Source organism: Heloderma suspectum, chromosome 7, assembly GCF_057233095.1.
Source record: "Heloderma suspectum isolate Gila_16-S chromosome 7, 16-S_ref, whole genome shotgun sequence".
NCBI classification, from domain to species: domain Eukaryota; kingdom Metazoa; phylum Chordata; class Lepidosauria; order Squamata; family Helodermatidae; genus Heloderma; species Heloderma suspectum.
In genome coordinates, this window is record NC_139464.1 from 53880068 (window position 1) to 53900150 (window position 20083).

General features: G+C 40.3%; 1 protein-coding gene across 3 annotated transcripts in view; it reads left to right on the forward strand.

Moving 5' to 3' along the window:
- The window catches only part of TMCC3 (transmembrane and coiled-coil domain family 3), a 123478-nt gene extending 103981 nt beyond the window's left edge, over nt 1–19497 (forward strand). The window contains exons 2-4 of one of the 3 annotated variants that reach the window (XM_084810240.1): nt 8143–9059; nt 10529–10664; nt 11225–19497. In XM_084810240.1, the coding sequence (XP_084666366.1) occupies nt 8143–9059; nt 10529–10664; nt 11225–11527 (1356 nt within the window). In that variant the 3' untranslated portion in view covers nt 11528–19497. The remainder of the gene's footprint in view (nt 1–8142; nt 9060–10528; nt 10665–11224) is intronic. The other 2 variants (XM_084810242.1, XM_084810241.1) reach the window with 2 other exon arrangements.
- Nucleotides 19498–20083: the final 586 nt, after the last annotated feature.

The window sequence follows — 20083 nt, forward strand, 5'->3', positions numbered from 1 at the left end:
GTCATGCAGGGTGGGGCTGATGGAAATTGGAGTCTAACAAAATCTGGTGGTCCACAGGATTCCCATTCTTGGGACTAAGGTCTGTTCTATGGAAGCCAAGGCGAAGAGGGAGACATTGGGTTGGATACAGACCTAGTCATGCTTAGAGTAGATGCATTGAAATCAGTGGGAACAAAGTTAGTCATTACTAACTTGCGTCCCATTGATTTCAATGGGTCTACTCTAAGCATGACTAAGTCTGGATCCAACCCATTATGTTTAACATTTCTGTTTATAATTTTAAAAACAGGTCTATAGGTTATAAGCAATGGTTTCATTCTATGTGCAAAGCTTCTACTGCTTGTGGAAACTCCTTACACAAGTATCATACCCAATTCTCTGATTCCACTTGTGCAAGATGTTCCACAACTCATTACAACTTCATTAGGCTAGGTGTAGAATTGTGCTACTTGTTCCACTAGAACAGCCTTATAAAACCTGGTACCCCCCAGATGTTTTGGACTGCAACTCCCACCAGACCCAGCCAGCTTGGCCAATGGTCAGGGAGACTGGAACATCTGGAACATTTAGTCCGGAACATCTGGGGGACACCAGGTTGGGAAAGCCTGTGCTAGCACTTGCACATCCTCTAGCAGAACACCGCTACCTCTTGTACTGTTTTCCACTAGCTTAATATTGGATAAAACCCTATTTCTGCAACTAGTCTGAATTACCAGGATTAGCATTTCAAGAAGCTGTACGTTAAAGTGCATATAGATATTAAATATGCAACTCCTAAATTATTGGAACTATAGAGTAAATTGTGATCTAACCCTTACTTATGTGTGTGTGCATGTGTGCATTAGATCACAATTTAATCTGCAGTTTCAGAACCTGTCTTTCTTCTACATGAACAGTATATGCTAATAGAATGTTGTTTCTGGAGTTGTCTCCATGATCACTGCCCCTGCCCTGGAGGTACCTTTGCTCTTGCAGTAGGAGGTGAGGAGAGAGATGGGCCAAAGATTGTACTCTTATAAATGCATTTTGTGAACTGCTCAAAAGACTTTGACTATTGGGTGGTACATAAATGTAATAAACAAACAAACAGGAAATATCCATTCACCCCATTTGCAGACATAGGTAGCTTCCAGGTATACCTTCTTCAGCTACTGGAGTACAAAGATGCCACAACAGGAAGTATATCAGAGATACATCCTAGCCCAGCAATGTTATGAGGGTTGCTTCGTCATGCAGCAATAGTAGCATGTATGCTGATTCTGCTAGTCATTTTAACAAGCAGCAATCAGAACGTCATGGGTACAGCAAAAATAGTGTTTAAAGACATTTCTCTAAATATAATCACATTCTCTGTTGCCAGAAATGCAAATACTAGCAACAGATTGTGTGCTGATGAAGCTGTTATGCCGCATCTGGAGCTGCCTCTCTTATCCTTTGATCTAATTTGCTAACAGTTGACTCAGGACACCGGCTACAAGTCCTGCTTTCCCGTGCAGCTCTCGGAAGCTGTTATCAACATCACAGCAAGATTACCATGGAATGAAATGTGTTTGTTTTTTGTGTGACCTGGTTTGATCCTCTGTGACACTGTAAATGAGGCATTCTGTCTGGGTCACCAGAACACATGTTATATGCAACATGCATGGTGTCTGTACATTGCATACTCTGCTTTAGGAATCTGGACTTCCACAATCAGCAAAAGTGAAACTACTTTTGCATAAATGCTAGTATATTTAGTTAAGAGTTTAATGAGCACAATCTGGATAAAGTTTTATGTTCTTCAGTCTCATTGGAATTGATAATTGATATCAGCTGGGCCAGCGTCATGATTAATTTTCCTTTGACTGCATCTTTATTTGCATTATCCCACTGATGCTTTCCCTGTCCTCCAAATAAGCAAACGGTATGGATAGATAATTTAAATTTACAACAAATTTAACTTTACAACAAATTTCCTTTTGCAAGCAAACTGTGAACAAAAATTTGGTCTTCACTATATGGAGTACTTTGAACAGAAATGGTTTGGCTTGCAGAGCACTGAGAATACTGGGTCCCTTCCTGATACTCATTTAATTACTTCACATGCTGGGCAGATTCTAATAGATGTTCAATATTCTATTTCATTACTTCTATTTAACGTGTCCTTACAGTCTCTTCTACAGTCAAAACCTGCATATGAAGAATTCCTTTCTCTCAAAATATAGGGAAGTGGGAGGGGCTGGATAGATTTCTAATCATAAGCAAATGACTCATTTGTGTACTGTCCATATATGATAGAACAATTTATGGTTTCATGAAATGCTGCAGATATTCCAAACTAAAAGTAATTTTGCATTAAGGAATCTGGGGTCAAGCAGTGGCATTTGGAGCAGTTTGACATGGCTGTGTTGAGTTTATTTTCCTCTGCGTGGTGCTTCCCTTCCTCACAGAGAGGCATGTGTGGAAGCATGTGTGCAAAGCATGAACCACACCTATTTTAGCTTTTTGCTGGAGATATACTGCCAAAACTAGACGTTGTATATCCCTTTCTTTGTGCACCCCTCAGAATCATGGGAAATACCATACACAGAGAAAAGGAAGCTAAAAATGCAGACGAAGATACTTTGGTGGTGTCAAATCCACTGAGGAAATGAACGGGAGAGCATGCTAGCTAGCTATCCTAGAATGATGAGGAATCATTGAAACAGTGTTGGCCATGTTTCTGAAAGACATACTTTAGAAGTCACTAAAATAGCTAGGGGCTTGGGCTATGGAGAAGAGGAGAAGATAATAGTTGGATCTAAGCTAAGGTAATTGAACTTAGTTCCCATTCAAATCAGTGGGACAAGTTCAACTAACTTAGTTCTGGATCCAACCCAGATACATATTGCATACTTTCCATAGACTCATTTGAACATTTTACCATGAATATTATAAACTGGAGTGAGCTGTCAACAAAAAACAACATTGATATCTCCAGTTTGACATCAATAGTAATAACATACACGTGTGTGGACACCCCCCATCCCAGACCCCAAGTTCTTATATGATTGTTTCTCCAGCAACCTCTGATTGCTGGTCTCCTCGCTCTTTATTAGGAGTCAGAAAAGAGTAGATGTGTCTGTAATGTTTCCCAAGGTCAATAGAATTTTCAATTTCTTCGCAAATGCTTTTCGATGCTAAGTGAAGACCTTTTAATTCTCACAGGCCTTTTAAGAACTGTTTCAGTGCTTTTATTTGTTTCTTTATTTAATCCATTTATAGACAGCTTGAATATATCTAAAAAGACGTTTCAAACTGGTTTACAACATAGCATTTTAAAATACAACACAACCAATTTAAAACATTTTAGATCTTCGCACTGTTTTATTCTTGCTGCTGGTTTTACTTTGCTCTTCCTATGTGTTGGATTGTTTTACCCCTTGCTGCTGGTTTTAATCTGGTCTTATTCTGTGCTGTTTCTATCATCGCTTTTTATTTTATGTTTGTAGTTTACCTGTACATCATCCAGAGAACTCTGGTATTTCAGTGGTTTTAAAGTATAATAAATTAAATAAATGGTACGGGGTGGGACACATACACTTTGCTCTTTGCATCCTAAGCATGAAGCTACCTTGTGCTACTTAATTCGGTGTGATTTCCGCTGCCCACTGCCACTGCCCCCCCATCCCACGGAAACGAACTCTTGCCTGTTTCCCCACTTGCCTTTTGTACAGTTTTATAGGACGTCATAGGAAGTAACAGACCTTGGGGAGCAATTTACCTTTGTGAGGAGAAGAGATTCCAACACTTCAGCTGGGGAGGGAGAGAGAAGTAAGATCAGAGCAACCCCTGTTCAGGATCATGTCTAGTTATTGATATTTTTAGAACGTTTTTGTACTAAGGGAAATAACCATTAAAGTAGGATTGCAATGAGATCCACCCATCCTTGGAGTCCTGTACAGTTTGTCCTGGGTAGCATTGCTGATTAGATTTTGTAGAAACATAACTCAGCACGCAATATTAGTCTGAGTTTGGATGCAGTCGAGAGTTTTGAATTGCTTTAGGAAATTAGTGGCTGCACAAGACTTTGCTCAGGTCTGTCCGTTGGACATTATATAATAGAAGGCCCAGAGGTGATGTGAACAAGAGAATTTAAATCATGAATATCCAAGCACAGTTCTCCTTTTGGCTCTGAGTTAGCTGCTGTGCTTAATCCCATGTTATACGCAAATAATATTATTATTAATTACATTTATATCCTGCTTTTATTTCCTTCTTAAGGAACCCAAGGTGGTGTACGTAGTCCTCCTTCATATGTGCAATAGAGCTCTGGTGCCTTTTTTTTTTTTTTTAAGTAGTTTTGTGACAGGTGAGGGGAAGGGGCGCTTAATCCATTTCCCCACTAGCTACTTCGCCAGTCCACCTTGTCCCACAATTAGTTTTCCCTCCACTGGATTCAAATCCACCCATCTTGAGCCTTATGGGGAGGTGGAAATAGCTGGCGAAAGAAGTGGTTTGGGCTGGGAAAAGGGCTAAGAGCTCCCCTCCCTCCATTTATCTCTGTTGGTCCCTTTTGAAGTTGTTTTTTCTAAAAGAAACAAAACCTCAAAAGCAGCAAACCAGCATTGGTCCTGTAAAATGGCACTTCTCAATAGCAGAGGTGTCTGAATGAAGTCAGTGCTGACTACCAATTATGTGTATTGAGAATCCATTATGGTGAGAATTCTTGATTTAAAACAGCTACCATAACTTGAAAGTAAGGCTGATAGTGCACATATATTTTGTGATAAGCATGTTATATTCCATCCTCACTGCGAAATCCATCCTAGTAAAATAATGTCTACCATGTAGACAGAGCATGACCCAGAGAAGTTATAAGAAAATGGGAAATCTTGCTTGTTTAGACAAACACTCTTGGATAATCAGTATTCCTTATTGTAATTAATTATAAGGTTAATATTGTTTATTTCCTTTATTGGATCATGTAATCATACTTGTCGGGTCCAATGTGCTAAGTATCTAATAGGTTATAACTTGGACAGAGTAGTAGTACTTTGGACATTCTCTTCTTCTTAAAAAACAGTTTGTATTTTAAAGGCATTTCACCAGGCTGATACTAAAATATAATTAAACTTGATAGCACTCAACCAGGAATTTTGGATACCTCCAACAATTTTGGAAATGGTAGCCTTTACTTTTGATTGAAGATTAAACTAAAAACTGGGTCTCTTACTGCACAACCCAATGCATGTCTACTCAGAAATAAGCTTCACAGAGTTCAGTGGGGCTTACTTCCAGATAAGTGTGAATAGGATTGAAGCCCTATTATCTTACAGCTTTCCCACCCTGCTGTTGGATAGCTTTACAGAAGTAGCATAGTGGCAAATTCAGAAGCGCAGGGTCCCTTCGTGACAGTCATAGCCACGCCCCCTCACAGCCATGCTCCCTTCTAAGATATACAACCTTGTAAGATATACAGCCTTCAACTGGGATCCAAAAACAGTGCAGCTGAGAGTAAGGAAGAGGTATTTCAATTGGACGTCTGAGAAAAAAAATGCAGGGGCATTAAAATCTTGTTCACTCACTCACTCTCTCTCTCACACATACACGAACATTTTAGGTTTTCAAAATATGATACTCTATAGAAGCTTCGCCCTCTCAACTCAGCCCGGATGGACAGATCCATTCTCATTTAAACAGCCCCCTTGCACACTCCCATAGCGCCCCAACATTATCCATTAGCCTTCCCTAAGCTCCTTCATTATATCTCCCCCCACCCCCTCCAACAGAAACATCCACACACCCAGCTGGATTGAACTACACACACACACGCCCACACACACACATTTGGAAATGCAGGAGATCATTGTGACAGTCTCCAAGGGCAGTCCAAAATTTCAGGCAGCTCTGTCAATCCATATCAACAAACCAGTTCTAGGAGTTTTTATCTCCACCAGGAGCACGTTTTTGGTAAAGCCAATAGGTCTTAATTGCCCATTCCAGACCAAGTCATCCCAAATAATGAGAGCCAGTGTGGTGTAGTGGCGAGACTGTTGGACTGGGAGTCAGGAGATCTGGGTTCTAGTCCCCACTCGGTCATGGAAGCTCACTGGGTGACTTTGGGCCAGTCACAGACTCTCAGCCCAACCTACTTCACAGGGTTCTTGTGAAGATAAAATGGAGGAGGAGAAGGATTATGTATGCCTCCTTGGGCTCCTTAAGGAGGAAGAAAGGTGGGATACAAATGTAATAAATAAATAAATACTTTGCATTCCAACATGGAACAATACATTGTGGCTTGGAAAATTCATTCCCCCCACAACTACAGTGAGTATCACAGCTAAGCTCAGAGGGAATAGGGAATTCTGAGGGGGGTGGCAGATGACATCAGAGTCCCTGCTAATGAAAAAGTGCCTGGGCTGCGCCCCTGCAAGCCTTACCTCCACTACACCACTGCATTACAAACAGTAGAAGCTGGTGATTGCAGTTTTAGTGCGGCTGTGCATTCACTCTGGGTTTCAGTTAGAACTCTAAAGGAGCTATTCAAGATGCTGAACTCACCCCCCCCCCCCCGGGTTCAAGACTTTGGGTAGCTCTTTTAGAGTTTTTGCCAGAACCCCAGAGTGGATTCACAACCTTACTGAAATTGGAGCCACCAGCTTCCACTATTTACAGACTAAGGGTACAAGCAAAAGTATATAAGAGGACGTATAGAATCATAGGGTTGGAACGGGGCCTACAAGACCATCAAGTCCAACCCCCTACTCAATGCAGGAAGCCAGATTCCCAGGCAGTCTCCCATCCAAGTACGAACCAGGGCTGACCCCATTTAGCTTCTGAGATCAGATGAGATCAGCCGCATTCAGCCCATTGCTCACTGTACATGTTTACCATATTCTTGCCAGATGTACCTAGTATTCTTGAGCTCTGAGAAAACTGGAAAAACAGTAGCTGGCTGTGCACAGTGCTATCTGGCAGAAGGTTCTGATGTTGCTGGCATTGGTAGCAACAGATCAAATGGCTAGAAGTGCCAGTTGAGCTATTGAATGGGAGTAAATAAACAATCCATTGTGTGAACTACTAAGTCAGTGAAAAGAACTGAACTTTTTGCTTGGTCGGAGAACCAGAAGCAGCTGCCCACTGAAACAGATAGTTTAGTTAGGAAAACTGAGGATATTGTCCATTTTTGTTGCAAACAAAAACCTATGGCATTTTTTTATCTGAACATTTTCATGCTCAGTACCATTTTAACATTGTAAATGAATGTCAACCATTTTGAAGAATAGGACATTGTTCAGTTACTTAGATCCACAGTATTCACTATTTTTATTAATTAATAATACTTGTATATCACTTGATATAACAAAATATCTAAGTGGTTTACATGCTAAAATATTAAAAATCACTATTAAAATAATTAATAAGCCATTACAGGAACAACAACAACAACAACAACAACAAAAATAAATAAATAAAACAGTTAACAATTAAAACACGAATAGAGAACGAACAAACTTTATTTTGAAGTTAAGTCATGTAGTCTTCTGTCCTTTGTTAACTGTGTATATTTACAATATTTATTCGATATGTACTCTGCCTTTCTACCAAAAAATGGCACTCAAGGCAGCTTAGTGGCTTACAAGCATAAATTAAAATAGATCAAAATAATACAATACATTATAATATAATAAAAATATAACAATGACAGAATAAAAAATAAACCCCCCATCCAACCCAACAGACCACTTACAGGCCAAAGGCCTTCTTGAATAAAGAAGGCCTTTGCCTGCCAGTAGAAGAACAGCAGAGAGGGGGTAAACCGAACTTCCCGTGGGAGGGAGTTCCACAGCCTGGGAGCGGCCACTGAGAATGTCCTCTCTCAGGTTGCCACCAAATGTGGCTATGTGGAACACATACCTAGTGTTCCTCATAGCCGAATGTGCATAACACTACGCACCTGATTTCTGCAACAGATTTAGATTTCCCAAAAGTGTTCTTATATTTTGTGGTGATAAACTAATTTCTGTTTAGAATTATATATGAATATCATGGAAAATTACTTAGGCTGTGTGTGTGTGTGTGTGTGTGTGTGTGTGAGAGAGAGAGAGAGAGAGAGAGAGAGAGAGAGAGAGATCACAAAGGCATCCCCTCATCCATTTTCAATTTTTAATCTCTTCAAAGGTGGAAAGACATGACATGAATACCCTCAGCTTGCCTCTTAATATTCGCCGGGGAGGTTCGGACACCAACCTCAACTTTGATGTACCTGATGGTGTGTTTGAATTTCACAAAGTAAAACTCAGTGCAGACAGTTTGAAACAAAAGATTCTGAAAGTTACAGAACAGATCAAAATAGAACAAACAGCTCGGGATGGGAACGTGGCAGAGTATCTGAAGCTAGTAAATAGTGCAGACAAACAGCAAGCTGGGCGAATTAAACAAGTCTTTGAAAAGAAAAACCAAAAGTCTGCCCATTCCATAGCCCAGTTGCAAAAGAAACTGGAACAGTATCACAAAAAGCTCAAGGACATTGAACAAAATGGTTCCTCCAAAAGTACCAAGGAGACATCCAAAGACAGCCTGAAGGAAATCCAGCACTCTCTAAAGGATGGCCATGGAAAATCTCGTAGTACAGGCCATAGCAATGAAAGCAGCAAAACAGGTGTTCCAGGTGTCTCCTTGACACCACCAGTGTTTGTTTTCAGTAAATCCAGAGAGTTTGCAAACCTGATCCGGAATAAGTTTGGTAGTGCTGATAATATTGCTCATCTAAAGAGCAGCTTGGATGATTTCAGGCCAGAAACTACTTCTAGAGCCTATGGTGGCAGTGCCACCATAGTGGCCAAGCCAAAATACACCAGTGATGATGAGTGCTCAAGTGGAACATCGGGCTCTGCAGACAGTAATGGAAATCAGTCCTTTGGCCATGGAGGGGCAAATGCTGTGGACAGCCATGGAAAGCTTTCTATGCTCTTGGAAGACCTGCGGGAAATAAAGGAGGCACAATCCCAATTAGCAGAAGACATCAAGAATTTAAAAGTCCAGTTCAAAAGAGAATATGGATTTATTTCTCAAACACTGCAGGAGGAAAGATACAGGTATGCCGTTTTGTTATTCCATTGAAATTGTTTTGCACAGGTGGATGGGAATGTAGGTGGGTCAAAGCAATGCAACAAAAAGAAGAGTGAACTGACATGTGCTTGATCTCCACCCTTGGTAGTGATCAGCATAAAATCACAGGCCCAATTGTGCTTTTTTTCTGGGCTTAGGCAATGAGGTTTCATTGACTGGGTTTGGATGATACACTGCAGCTCACAATGGGTTAAGCACAACAAGCTGCAGTGTCCGCAGGGACCAGACCGAATATGGAACCCCCAGTGCTCAAACCCATGTAATGACAACCCATGGTTTAATTAACCATGGTTTGTTGAATGTGGGTTGTCATAATGTGCAAACCCAGAACTATGGGTTAAGTATGGGTTAACCATGAACAAACCATGAAGAGAACCCATGGTTTATTGTTGGATTGTGAACTGTGGGTTGTTTAAACCATGAGTTATTACATGTGAACCTAGAATTGTGGGTTGTTCATGGGTTGTTTTGCCAGGCTACAGAGGCAGTGGCGAGAACAGTAAAAAACAAAACAAAAACCAGCCTCTTTTCATGCCACTACTGCAGTACCACAAAGGCAGTTGGGATACAGGGAGGGGACAGGCAAAGGAGAAGGGAAATAACCCAAGAACTGAGAAAGCAAACCATAGTTTGTTCAATTGTCTGCCAGATAAACCCTGAGTTGGGCAACAAACCATGGTTTAAATATACCATGGGTTAGTGTTACATATGAACCAGGCCAATGTGATTGTTGTTTTCAGACACAGTAGTGGTTCATTATCTATCTTGCAATAAATGCCTGTTCCATTGACTCTGGAAGTGAGGTACTTTTATAGTCAAATAATGCTATATAGCCAACATACTTCATACTACTACTACTATTACCCCTCCACTTTTCTTTTTGTTTTGCAGGTATACACATTTGATATATACCCATTAAATTATAACATGTGTAGTGGCAACTACGATTTTTGGCTGCATGAACTGTATAAGCATGTGTACAAGGGAACTGGCCATGGTTTCTTGCCATGTATACTTGCAGAGGCAACCATATTTGTTATTAGGTTGCCTAATTACAAATTAGTATGTGTAAAGCATACTATGCATCTACAAATATCTCACAGTTAGCAGTCTTATCCTATGAGCACTCATGGAAAGAAATTAAATCTTCTGTCAAGATCTGAGTTATTTTCCATAACTGCATGCAAAAGATGACAATTTAGAGATTGCAGTGTTGATGGGAAAAATTAATGTAAAACAAAATTACTTCCAAAAGGTGTACTATGTTTGGCTTGCATACAAGACAGGTTATTGTTCTAAACCCAGTACAGTTTAGGATTTCAGCTAAGGGAATGGCTAGTTCTCCTGATAAAGGAAGGTAATAACAACCTACAAATGAGAATGTATACGCTTCATATAAAAGCCCATTTTAAGATTTGTTCTTGTTGTTATGAAGGTATGAGCGATTAGAAGACCAGCTGAATGATCTAACAGACCTCCATCAGCACGAGACAGCCAACTTGAAACAAGAACTAGCGAGTATTGAAGAAAAAGTAGCATATCAGGCTTATGAACGGTCACGAGATGTTCAGGTATCAGTCTTCAAACATTAAATAATAGAGTATGTTATTATGTATTTCCAAAGGATATTAGTCACTGTGGCCCAGTAGGTAGAGCATTGCACTTTGGGGCCTTGAAGACTTGAGTTCAAATTTAAGAGCACCTTTGGGCATTTGGAAATGCACGGGGAACAGGAATGGCCTCTCATTCTTTGTTTTTCTCCAGCATGTCCAACATAGAACTTTTGCATCTCCCCCTTCAGAGAAATAATTTCCAGAGGGGTAGCTGTGTTAGCAAAAAACAGGAAATTTTAAAGCACCTTAAAGACTAATAAACTTATGACATAAGCTGTCATGGACTGGCATCCACTTTATCAGAGGCATGATGTGTTACCCCGAGTTACAGGTGTATATAGTGGCCGCTGGTGGCGGCGGAGGGGAATTGTAAACAGTTGCACAGATGAGGGTGACCCACATAAATTCAATCTTCAGTTGATCAGATAGGAATGGAAATCAATTTCGTGTATTAAAGTAGTAGTTCTTTATTCTCCCCCACCCCCTGCCTGTTTACTCTTCCTATTTTTTGCCAACAGGAAGCTTTGGAATCTTGCCAGACACGGGTTTCTAAGCTAGAGCTCCATCAGCAAGAACAACAAGCACTGCAATCAGAAACTGTTAATGCCAAAGTCCTACTGGGGAAATGTATAAATGTAGTCTTGGCCTTCATGACTGTCATCCTAGTGTGTGTCTCCACAATAGCAAAGTTTGTTGCTCCCATGATGAGAAGCCGTGTCCATATAATTTGCACCTTTTTTGCAGTAACTCTTCTTGCAATTTTATGCAAAAACTGGGATCACGTTGTCTGTGCCATAGAAAAGATGATCATACCAAGATGAATCTACAACACCAGAGCCTTTCTAGTTTTAAGAGAAGAAATACTTCTAAACAAACTACCAGATCTTTAATTTTGCAGTTTAACTGCACAGATTAGATGATGACTTCTTTTACTACTCGGTATAAACATGTTAAGACTGATAACTCCTAGCAGTGCTTTCACCTGATCAGTCATGTTGTATAGAATGAGGTGAATCTGTTATGAACTAGTTACTTGTGTAAATCTTTTTGCCTTAATCCAATCAACTTTTGTACACCACCAATCTCCTAATGGTCAAGTTTTGAATATGTGATATTGACTAGACCAGGATTTAGGAGGGGTATAATAGAAACAGGTAACTAACAATTACCTTATCTGGGAGACTGCATTTTAATAAATGGGAATCTACATCATCCTACCTTTATGTAATAACTACTCTTGCTGTTCTGAAGCATATGCAAATAGGAAGCTGAAATGTACACACCTTCAGAAATGCTAGCCACATTCCGCATATTTCCTGATGACCAACATTCAGAAGGTAGAAACTATAATGATCTTTAATAGCTCTTTTGCATACTATTGACACTAGGCCTTTCTAGTTTTTGTTTGCCTTATAAATTAGTTAATATTGTATTCCACTCTGATTTTGTTTCCAAATCTTCAAAAATATAAATAGTTGTTTCAACTGTTGAATGAATAAGAACCTGTAAAGCATGTGGTTCTTCCAATGGTCCAAATATGGATATCAGTACTTTGGGAGGAAATCTCTTTGGCCTAACAGGAATTCCTTTTTGCCAGAAATGTAGACAGATAGGAGAAACTGTTCACATTCTTTCAGAAGCAGTAGGCAGGGGTGGGCAACCTGCGTCCCTCAGACTAATTTCAAAAGCCTTCCGTATGTGATCAGTTCAGACCTCTGGTAAGAGCAATCTGTTTCTTCCCTGGCAGCCTTCTGGGCAGGAAGGAAGAGGGAGAGAGCGAAAAGCCCCCAACAGATTACCGTCATGAAAACGTGGCCTTCAACAGAAAAAAGGTTGCTCACCCCTGATGTAGGGGATGTATTGATTGTCAAGTGGCTGGAATTATAAGCAACAGTGAGAAATAGTATGCAGGGAAAAACAAAATGGGCCAAATAGAACACTCTTCTAGGGTTTTGTTTTCATTCTTCATGTCTGATTTTAGACTTTCAGCTATTTAAATGCAAGTTTTTGTGCTCTTCCTTTTGCTCCTTTTCCCTCTCTCAACTCAGTTTCCCCCTCGCCTCCTCCTTTTATCTTCCCTACCAACCTTTCTGTCCACCTCTTTGAGCAGTGTTGCTCTTCTGCCAACATCTAGCTATAGCAGGGTAGTATTCTCAAATCAGTATGTTCCAGCCTACAATAACACCGCTATCACTGTGAAGTTTGTATTGAAATAAAACTTCATGTAAGAAAATCCTTGTATTTGAATAAATTTGGCTAGGAGGTGAAAAGGTGGGAGATACATTGGTGTTTCTGGTTGTCATCGCCCCCTCCCTCACACCCTTTTAATGTGAAAGGGCAGATGCTTATTTAACTTTTAGCACTGGTCGTGAACACATTCACTTTCATTGGTGGAATGCAGTGAAGCTGTGTACTGTAATCCTGTTGCAGAGCTCCCATTTATTTCAGTGGGGTGTGTGCGCAGAAGAAATTCCTGTTGAGTTGTGCTCTTAGGGCACTTACAGACAAGGGCGGTTCTGCCTCTGAATGTAATTGTGCAGAAAGCTAGCACTGTACTATTGCCAACCTCCTATAGTAAGAACTTTGTCTGTCATGGAAGGAGTAGGGGCAGTGTTCGGTTAGCCATCGGAGTGTGGGGAAACCAGCAGCGGCAGTGCTCACAAGAGTACATTTTGATGTACAGTGAAGGCTCAGCAAAGGCTGTGAAGCCCTCCTGAGGAAAGCTCAGAGTTTGGGTCATTACCTTGAGGCTTGGTATAAGTTCAGGAGCTGATACATTATAAGAGCATTGTTGATGATGTAAATACTGCTAAAGTTAGCACTTTAAAATGGTTTAAAATCAATATGTGCAATTTTTTTCTTTAAAAAAATTTGAACTGGACTTGCTGGTGGTAACAACAAGAACAGATAACTATTGTTAACTATTTTGAGAATCCAGTAAAGACAGTGGAGCCAATAGGCATATGTTTTTAAAACATTCTACATTTAGTTATTCGTTTAACCCTTGTAAAACTCTGTAGAACCTCTCTGTAATTGTCAGGCATGATGTTTAAGCCAATCATCCATTAAAGTAATACTTTGTTTCCCTTCATTAAGTCCCAATAAACTGGATACTTTGCATGGGGAGCAAAGAACTCCAGAGTGTCTCAAGCAGGAGAGGACTAGACTGAGTGCCTCAATATATGTTATGTCTAGTAGTTTATTTATTTTAGGTTCTTGTTTTCAAATATGTTTTCACATGGGACTGTTTTCTGTACATGTTACTTAGGAACTTGTATCAATCATAATTTGCATTTTAATTATGTATTTTGAAAATGGTTCAGTTGTTCTCAAGTCGGACCTTGCGTGAACATCCATTAGTCATCGCAATAGAGTATGCACTGTTGTCTGAGGATTAATGTGCAAATTGAGTTTATTTTTTCCAGCTCATGCTCATGAAGGCCCTTCTGGGTAAAGATATTTATTTTCTCTGGACTTATTCCTGTACTCACATCCCTTCCCTTCAGAGGATTTCCCTTGTTTTGATTACGAGGCCTTGTGACGCAGCCTTTGAACATTTTGCTTTTCCTTTGGTTAAACAGTGCTTTCACATTTTTATTCATATGAACAGCATTGTTAGCATTCACAGTAGGGATGTTCCAGACCCTCAGCCAACAACTATGTTCCAGATTCAGAAACCTTTAACTGTATACATCTGTTTGCATAAGGGAATTTGCCCTTTTAAAAACTATTTTTGTAGACTGATGGTGATTCTCTTAGAAAGTCTCTAATTCTGACTCTAGATTAATAACTTTTTTTAAAAAATGCAAGGAAGCTCCCTCAGGTGCAACTTTAATAGTTTTCCTAGTAGATGACCCATCTGTGAATGGTAATCTCTTGTTTACACTATTTTACACATGTATACTGCAGGCTGGCCTATCTGAAATTTTAAGTATTTGGATCAATGTTTTACAAAATGTGGAATCCACTTGTTAGTAGCTTTAATCTTTTGAAGAAGAAAAATCAAACTTTATACTGTTGCCTATTTCTAACAGATTTATGGTGCAACCCTGCAAGTACTTCTGCTGTAAATCACCATTCATTTCATTGGGGTTACATGCAAGTCTTTGACAAGCCCTGCAGAAATAAATGGAGCTTGTGCAGCAGTGTTTGAAGCTATGCAGATCCAGTGAGATTTTTTTCCATTCACATATTCATAGGAATAATTCCTCAAGTTATCCCAGTGAATGGCAAACTATGTCAGAACTGTCTCTCTGTTTTCTTGAAATCTTAGAGTAACTGACACTTCAGCATTTTGTGGGTTGTCAGTCCTACCCCAGTTCAGAACCAAACAGCCACCTGAAATACACAAACCATACACCCTATTTTTTGTTTTTGATCCAAACCTTAGCATCTGCCAAACTGCACAGCAGACATAATATTCCAAGACATCTATTATGTCTTGGAAAGCGGTTTCCAAGCTTTGGCGCAGAAGAAATTAACCTTAAATATTTCTCCAAAGTAACTGGGTACACTGCCAGTATTTCTGTGTCAGATGTAGCTTACTCAGTTATTACTGCCATGTAATGCAAATAAATGATTAGCTTAGGATCTAAATAATGAAGCAGCAGAAGTCAGCAATGCCGAACAGAAGCAGCATGCTAAAAGCATTCAGGTTTGTAAGCAACAGAAATAGTATCACTATAAATAAACTATATGGATAACAGTGGCTTTGCCAGGTTGTGTGTATAGACCTGATCCAGGAATGAAATGAAGCTGCACAAAAGTGTTAGGTCAAAACTTACCACCACAGCTCACAAAAACCTGAAGTCTCGCCTTAAAAACAATTAACTGCTGCAGCCCTGGCTTCAGTTAATTGTAGCCTTCCCAACCTGGTGCCCTCCAGGTGTGTAGGACTATAACTCCCACTATTTCCAGCCATCATGGCTATTGAAGGTGCTGTAGTTCAACATATCTGGAGGGTACCAGGTTGGAGAAGGCTGGTACATTGCAATGGGAGCATGTGCATTTTTAGTATGCAATGTGAGTGTTCCAAATGACAATGATTCTTGACAGTTGAGCCTGAGAAAAGCCACTGCAGGAGTAAATCATAGAAATCATAGAATGGTAGGGTTGGAAGGGGCCTACAAGGCCATCGAGTCCAACCCCCTGCTCAATGCAGGAATCCAAGTCAGAGCATCCCTGACAGATGGCTGTCCAGCCTCATCTTGAATGCCTCCAGTGGGGGAGAGCCCACCACCTCCCTAGGTAACTGGTTCCATTGTTGTATTGCTCTAACAGTCAGGAGGTTTTCCTGATGTTCAGCCGGAATCTGGCTTCCTGTAACTTGAGCCCATTATTCCGTGTCCTGCACTCTGGGATGATCAAGAAGAGATCCTGGCCTCCTCTGTGACAACCTTTCAAGTACTTGAAGAACGCTGTCCTATCTCCCCTCAGTCTTCTCTTCTCAAGACCAAACATGCCCAGTGCTTTCAGTCTCTCTTCATAGGGCTTCCCCTGATCATCTTTGTTGCCCTCCTCTGAACCCTCTCCACTTTGTCTGCATCCTTCTTAAAGTGTGGTGCCCAGAACTGGACACAGTACTCCAGATGAGGCCTAACCAGTGCTGAGTAGAGGGGAACTAGTACTTCCCAGGATTTGGAAGCTATGCTTCTATTAATGCAGCCCAAAATAGCAGTGGCCTTTTTTGCAGCCACATCACATTGTTGGCTCATATTCAGCTTGTGATCGACAACAATTCCAAGATCTTTCTCGCTTGTAGTGTTGTTGAGCCACATATTCCCCCATCTTGTAACTGTTTCTTGGTTTCTTTTTCCTAGGTGCAGAACTTGGCATTTATCCCTATTAAATGTCATTCTGTTGTTTTCTGCCCAGCGCTCCAGTCTATCCAGATCACTTTGAATTTTGTTTCTGTCTTCCAAAGTATTAGCTATCCCTCGCAATTTTGTGTCATCTGCAAATTTGATCAGCATTCCCTGCACCACCTCCTCCAAGTCATTAATAAAAATGATGAAGAGCACTGGGCCCAGGACTGAGCCCTGCGGTACCCCACTCGTTACCTCTCCCCAGTTTGAGAAGGTCCCATTGATAAGCACTCTTTGAGTCCAGTTCTGTAGCCAACTGTGGATCCACCGGATCGTTCTTTCATCTAGCCCACTTTGAGCTAGTTTGCCCATCAGGATATCATGGGGCACTTTGTCGAAAGCTTTGCTGAAGTCGAGGTATATGATGTCTACAGCATTCCCACGGTCTACAAGGGAGGTTACTTGATCAAAAAATGAGATCAGATTTGTCTGGCAGGACTTGTTTTTGACAAATCCATGTTGGCTTCGAGTAATCACTGCATTGTTTTCAAGGTGCTTCCAGATGGATTGCTTTATCATCTGCTCCAGAATTTTCCCTGGGATTGATGTCAGACTGACTGGTCTGTAGTTCCCAGGTTCCTCCTTTTTACCCTTTTTGAAGATAGGGACAACGTTAGCCCTCCTCCAGTCATCTGGCACTTCACCTGTCCTCCATGATTTCTCAAAGAGAATAGACAGAGGTTCTGAGAGTTCTTCTGCCAGTTCCTTTATTACTCTAGGATGCAGTAAAGACCAAGAGTAAAGAATAATTGCTGGATGTGGGGAGAATTTAATTCATTACCAGGTTTCCAACTTTGCAACTCAGGCAATGGGAATGAGTAGGAAGTGGGAACCCAGGTAGGATTCATGCTAGGCACAGTTTGTAAGCAGGAGTTGGGAACAGACATAGCTAATACTGACCTAGCTAAGGGTAAGAAGCATAACAGCTGAAGAGGGAGAGAGCAGGACACTGTAGGTACTAACATCTTTAAAGGAAGCAATACCTCACGTCCTTTGGCTGTTTCTTGAGAGCCTCCATCTACGTCAAATAACCCGAAATGTGTGAACAGCCCATGAAGGGTAGCCCTAATTTTGCTGGGCAGCTGTATTGATACCTATGGAGTACCCCCTCCTCCCTTTTATTGGAAACTGCTGAGCAAGCTTCAAAAAAATATAACAGGGGCCAAAATAGCCCACTGAGCAGAGATAGCCCCATTCCTTCACCCTCCCCAGCTCTACCTTTTCATGTGTAGCAGATTATATTTCATAATATGCTAATGAAAGGCAAAGATATATGACGTGTTCATAACAGAAATATTGCTGGAGGGATTTGGTGTAGAATTTTGAGCTTGTACCTTTCAATGCAATTGACAATCCTCCTTAAGCCGAAGTAATTGCATGTAAGCCAATTTATTTCAATTAACTGAAGTGGAAATAAATTGGTTGAAAACAGTGCACTTTGACTTACACCTAATCCCAAGTACATTTGTTTGGAAGAAAATTATGTCAGTAGCAAATATTTCCTCCTCCAATCACAACCTATGCTGGCTTGTGAATCGGTTGTCTCTTTTTCTCTTAAAAAAAATATAGTTACCTTCCCAATATTAGAGTGGGAATGATAGTACCACCATCAGATCATTAATCTACCATATTACTGATTTGCCTGGTGGTGCTGCTGCTCTAACCATAACCGATACAAGAGCCCAGTTCGTTCTGATCACGTTTGTAAACTTCCAGACCACCCAGATATCTCTTAGAATTTCAGGTCACACATTTTAGGATTACTTCGCAGCACATTCAAGTTTGACCATTCAGCAAGCAGCTGCAGCCAGTCTCCGCATCCTGGCAGATGTATCTATATAAGGCACAGGTTCACAGAAAGCATCTGAGGAACCTAACTGAAAGACCTCTTTTCTATTCACCGATGAAGAGTGTACTCACTCAGAACATGTTAGCACTTTTCTCTGATTAGACTGCCTTTGCATTCAGTTGGTGACCTCCTGTTATCTTTATAATACTACTGTTTGCAAACATGCATGTGTTTGCATCCATATACTGTTTTTATGCGTATGTGTAAAAATGTAATGTGCAAAGCAGGTTTGAGTCAAAGGTTTTGAGGCAAACTCCTCAGACTTGAAAATGCTACACAATTATTCCACAAAGGAGTCACTCCATGAGTAATAGTTGATTATTCGGATTCTCCATTCACATGACCTCATCTTTTCTTTTCTGGCCTTATATGGTGTCTTATTGTGCAACTCAATGGTGCTTTTACTTTAAATTCTCAAGTATAGTTCTTGCTGCTTCATTACTGAACATCTTTATATACAGTTTTGACACATCAAGCATCTGCAGTTTTCAGTTCTAAATACAAGTCATATATTTTATAAAGCTGTGTGTGTTTAGCTGCTTCTTAGAACGAGAACATTCACAGTAAGAATTATCTATAGCACATGTCAGTGTCTGCCTGGTTTTAAATGAAATTTGACTACAGAATGAGGAAGTGCAAAGTAGAACTAAGCAAGCAGCATGTTTACATAAACTGTACAAATCCAGGCTTAGAATCTTATTCTCAGTATGAATTTTGAAGACACTGTACATATGTTTGCATGGTGACTGGTTGAATTGTCTTGTAAAATTTTAATTTATTGCATATATTTGACAGATTAAGTTGTACCCTAGGCTGTCTTTCTTTCCTCTTGTTTTTGTAAGGTATTGCCAATCCGGCACTGTGGAAAAGTCTATTTAAAAGTCTACTGAACCATTTGCACTGAATGGAAAATTTGTCTCTGCGTATGTAACAAACAGTGTAACCATATCACTTCCATTTTGTGTGGGATTGTGTAAATATAAATGTACTAGCATTCTTGTGTTCTGTAGATTTCATAGGTTGGTTATGACTGACTCAAGGAGCCATTGACTTTTTTTAAATAAAGGTTTTTAAATTTAGTTGGTATTATGTTCAGTTTATTGAAAATATCCCCTGACGTTACCACAAATGACTGAACTGAGGTTTTTCTGTTCATAAGCAAGTTTTCATAATGGGAATAATTGCCCAAATGAGAAAGAAACCAGACAGTAATATGAGAGACACACACACACTTGTGGAGAAACAGTAATGGAGGCTGGGCTGAAATTCTATGCACACTTACTTGGGAGTAAGACCTATTAACCTTATTGGCATTTAGGGCACTATACAGCTATGTCATTCCGCTAATGCAAATTACACTGAGCTAGTGTAACAGACCTCTAGCGCAACACCAATGGTGTTGGCTTATATGACATTTCCTGGAAAATCCATCGCACAAGCTAATGTTATTGATGTTTAGCTCCTTGGATACTGCCCTTACTTCTGATTAAGCATGCACAGAATTGGGCTGTAAGAGTATCTAAACCTATATCTGCTTTAATCTGATGGCTGCTTTGCAAGCAGCAGCCCAGTTTTCAGTTCACTGCATTCTCTGCAGAAAACATACTTATGTATTATATTTCTATACCAGCCATCAGCCAAAGCTCTGTGAGCAGGTCACAAAA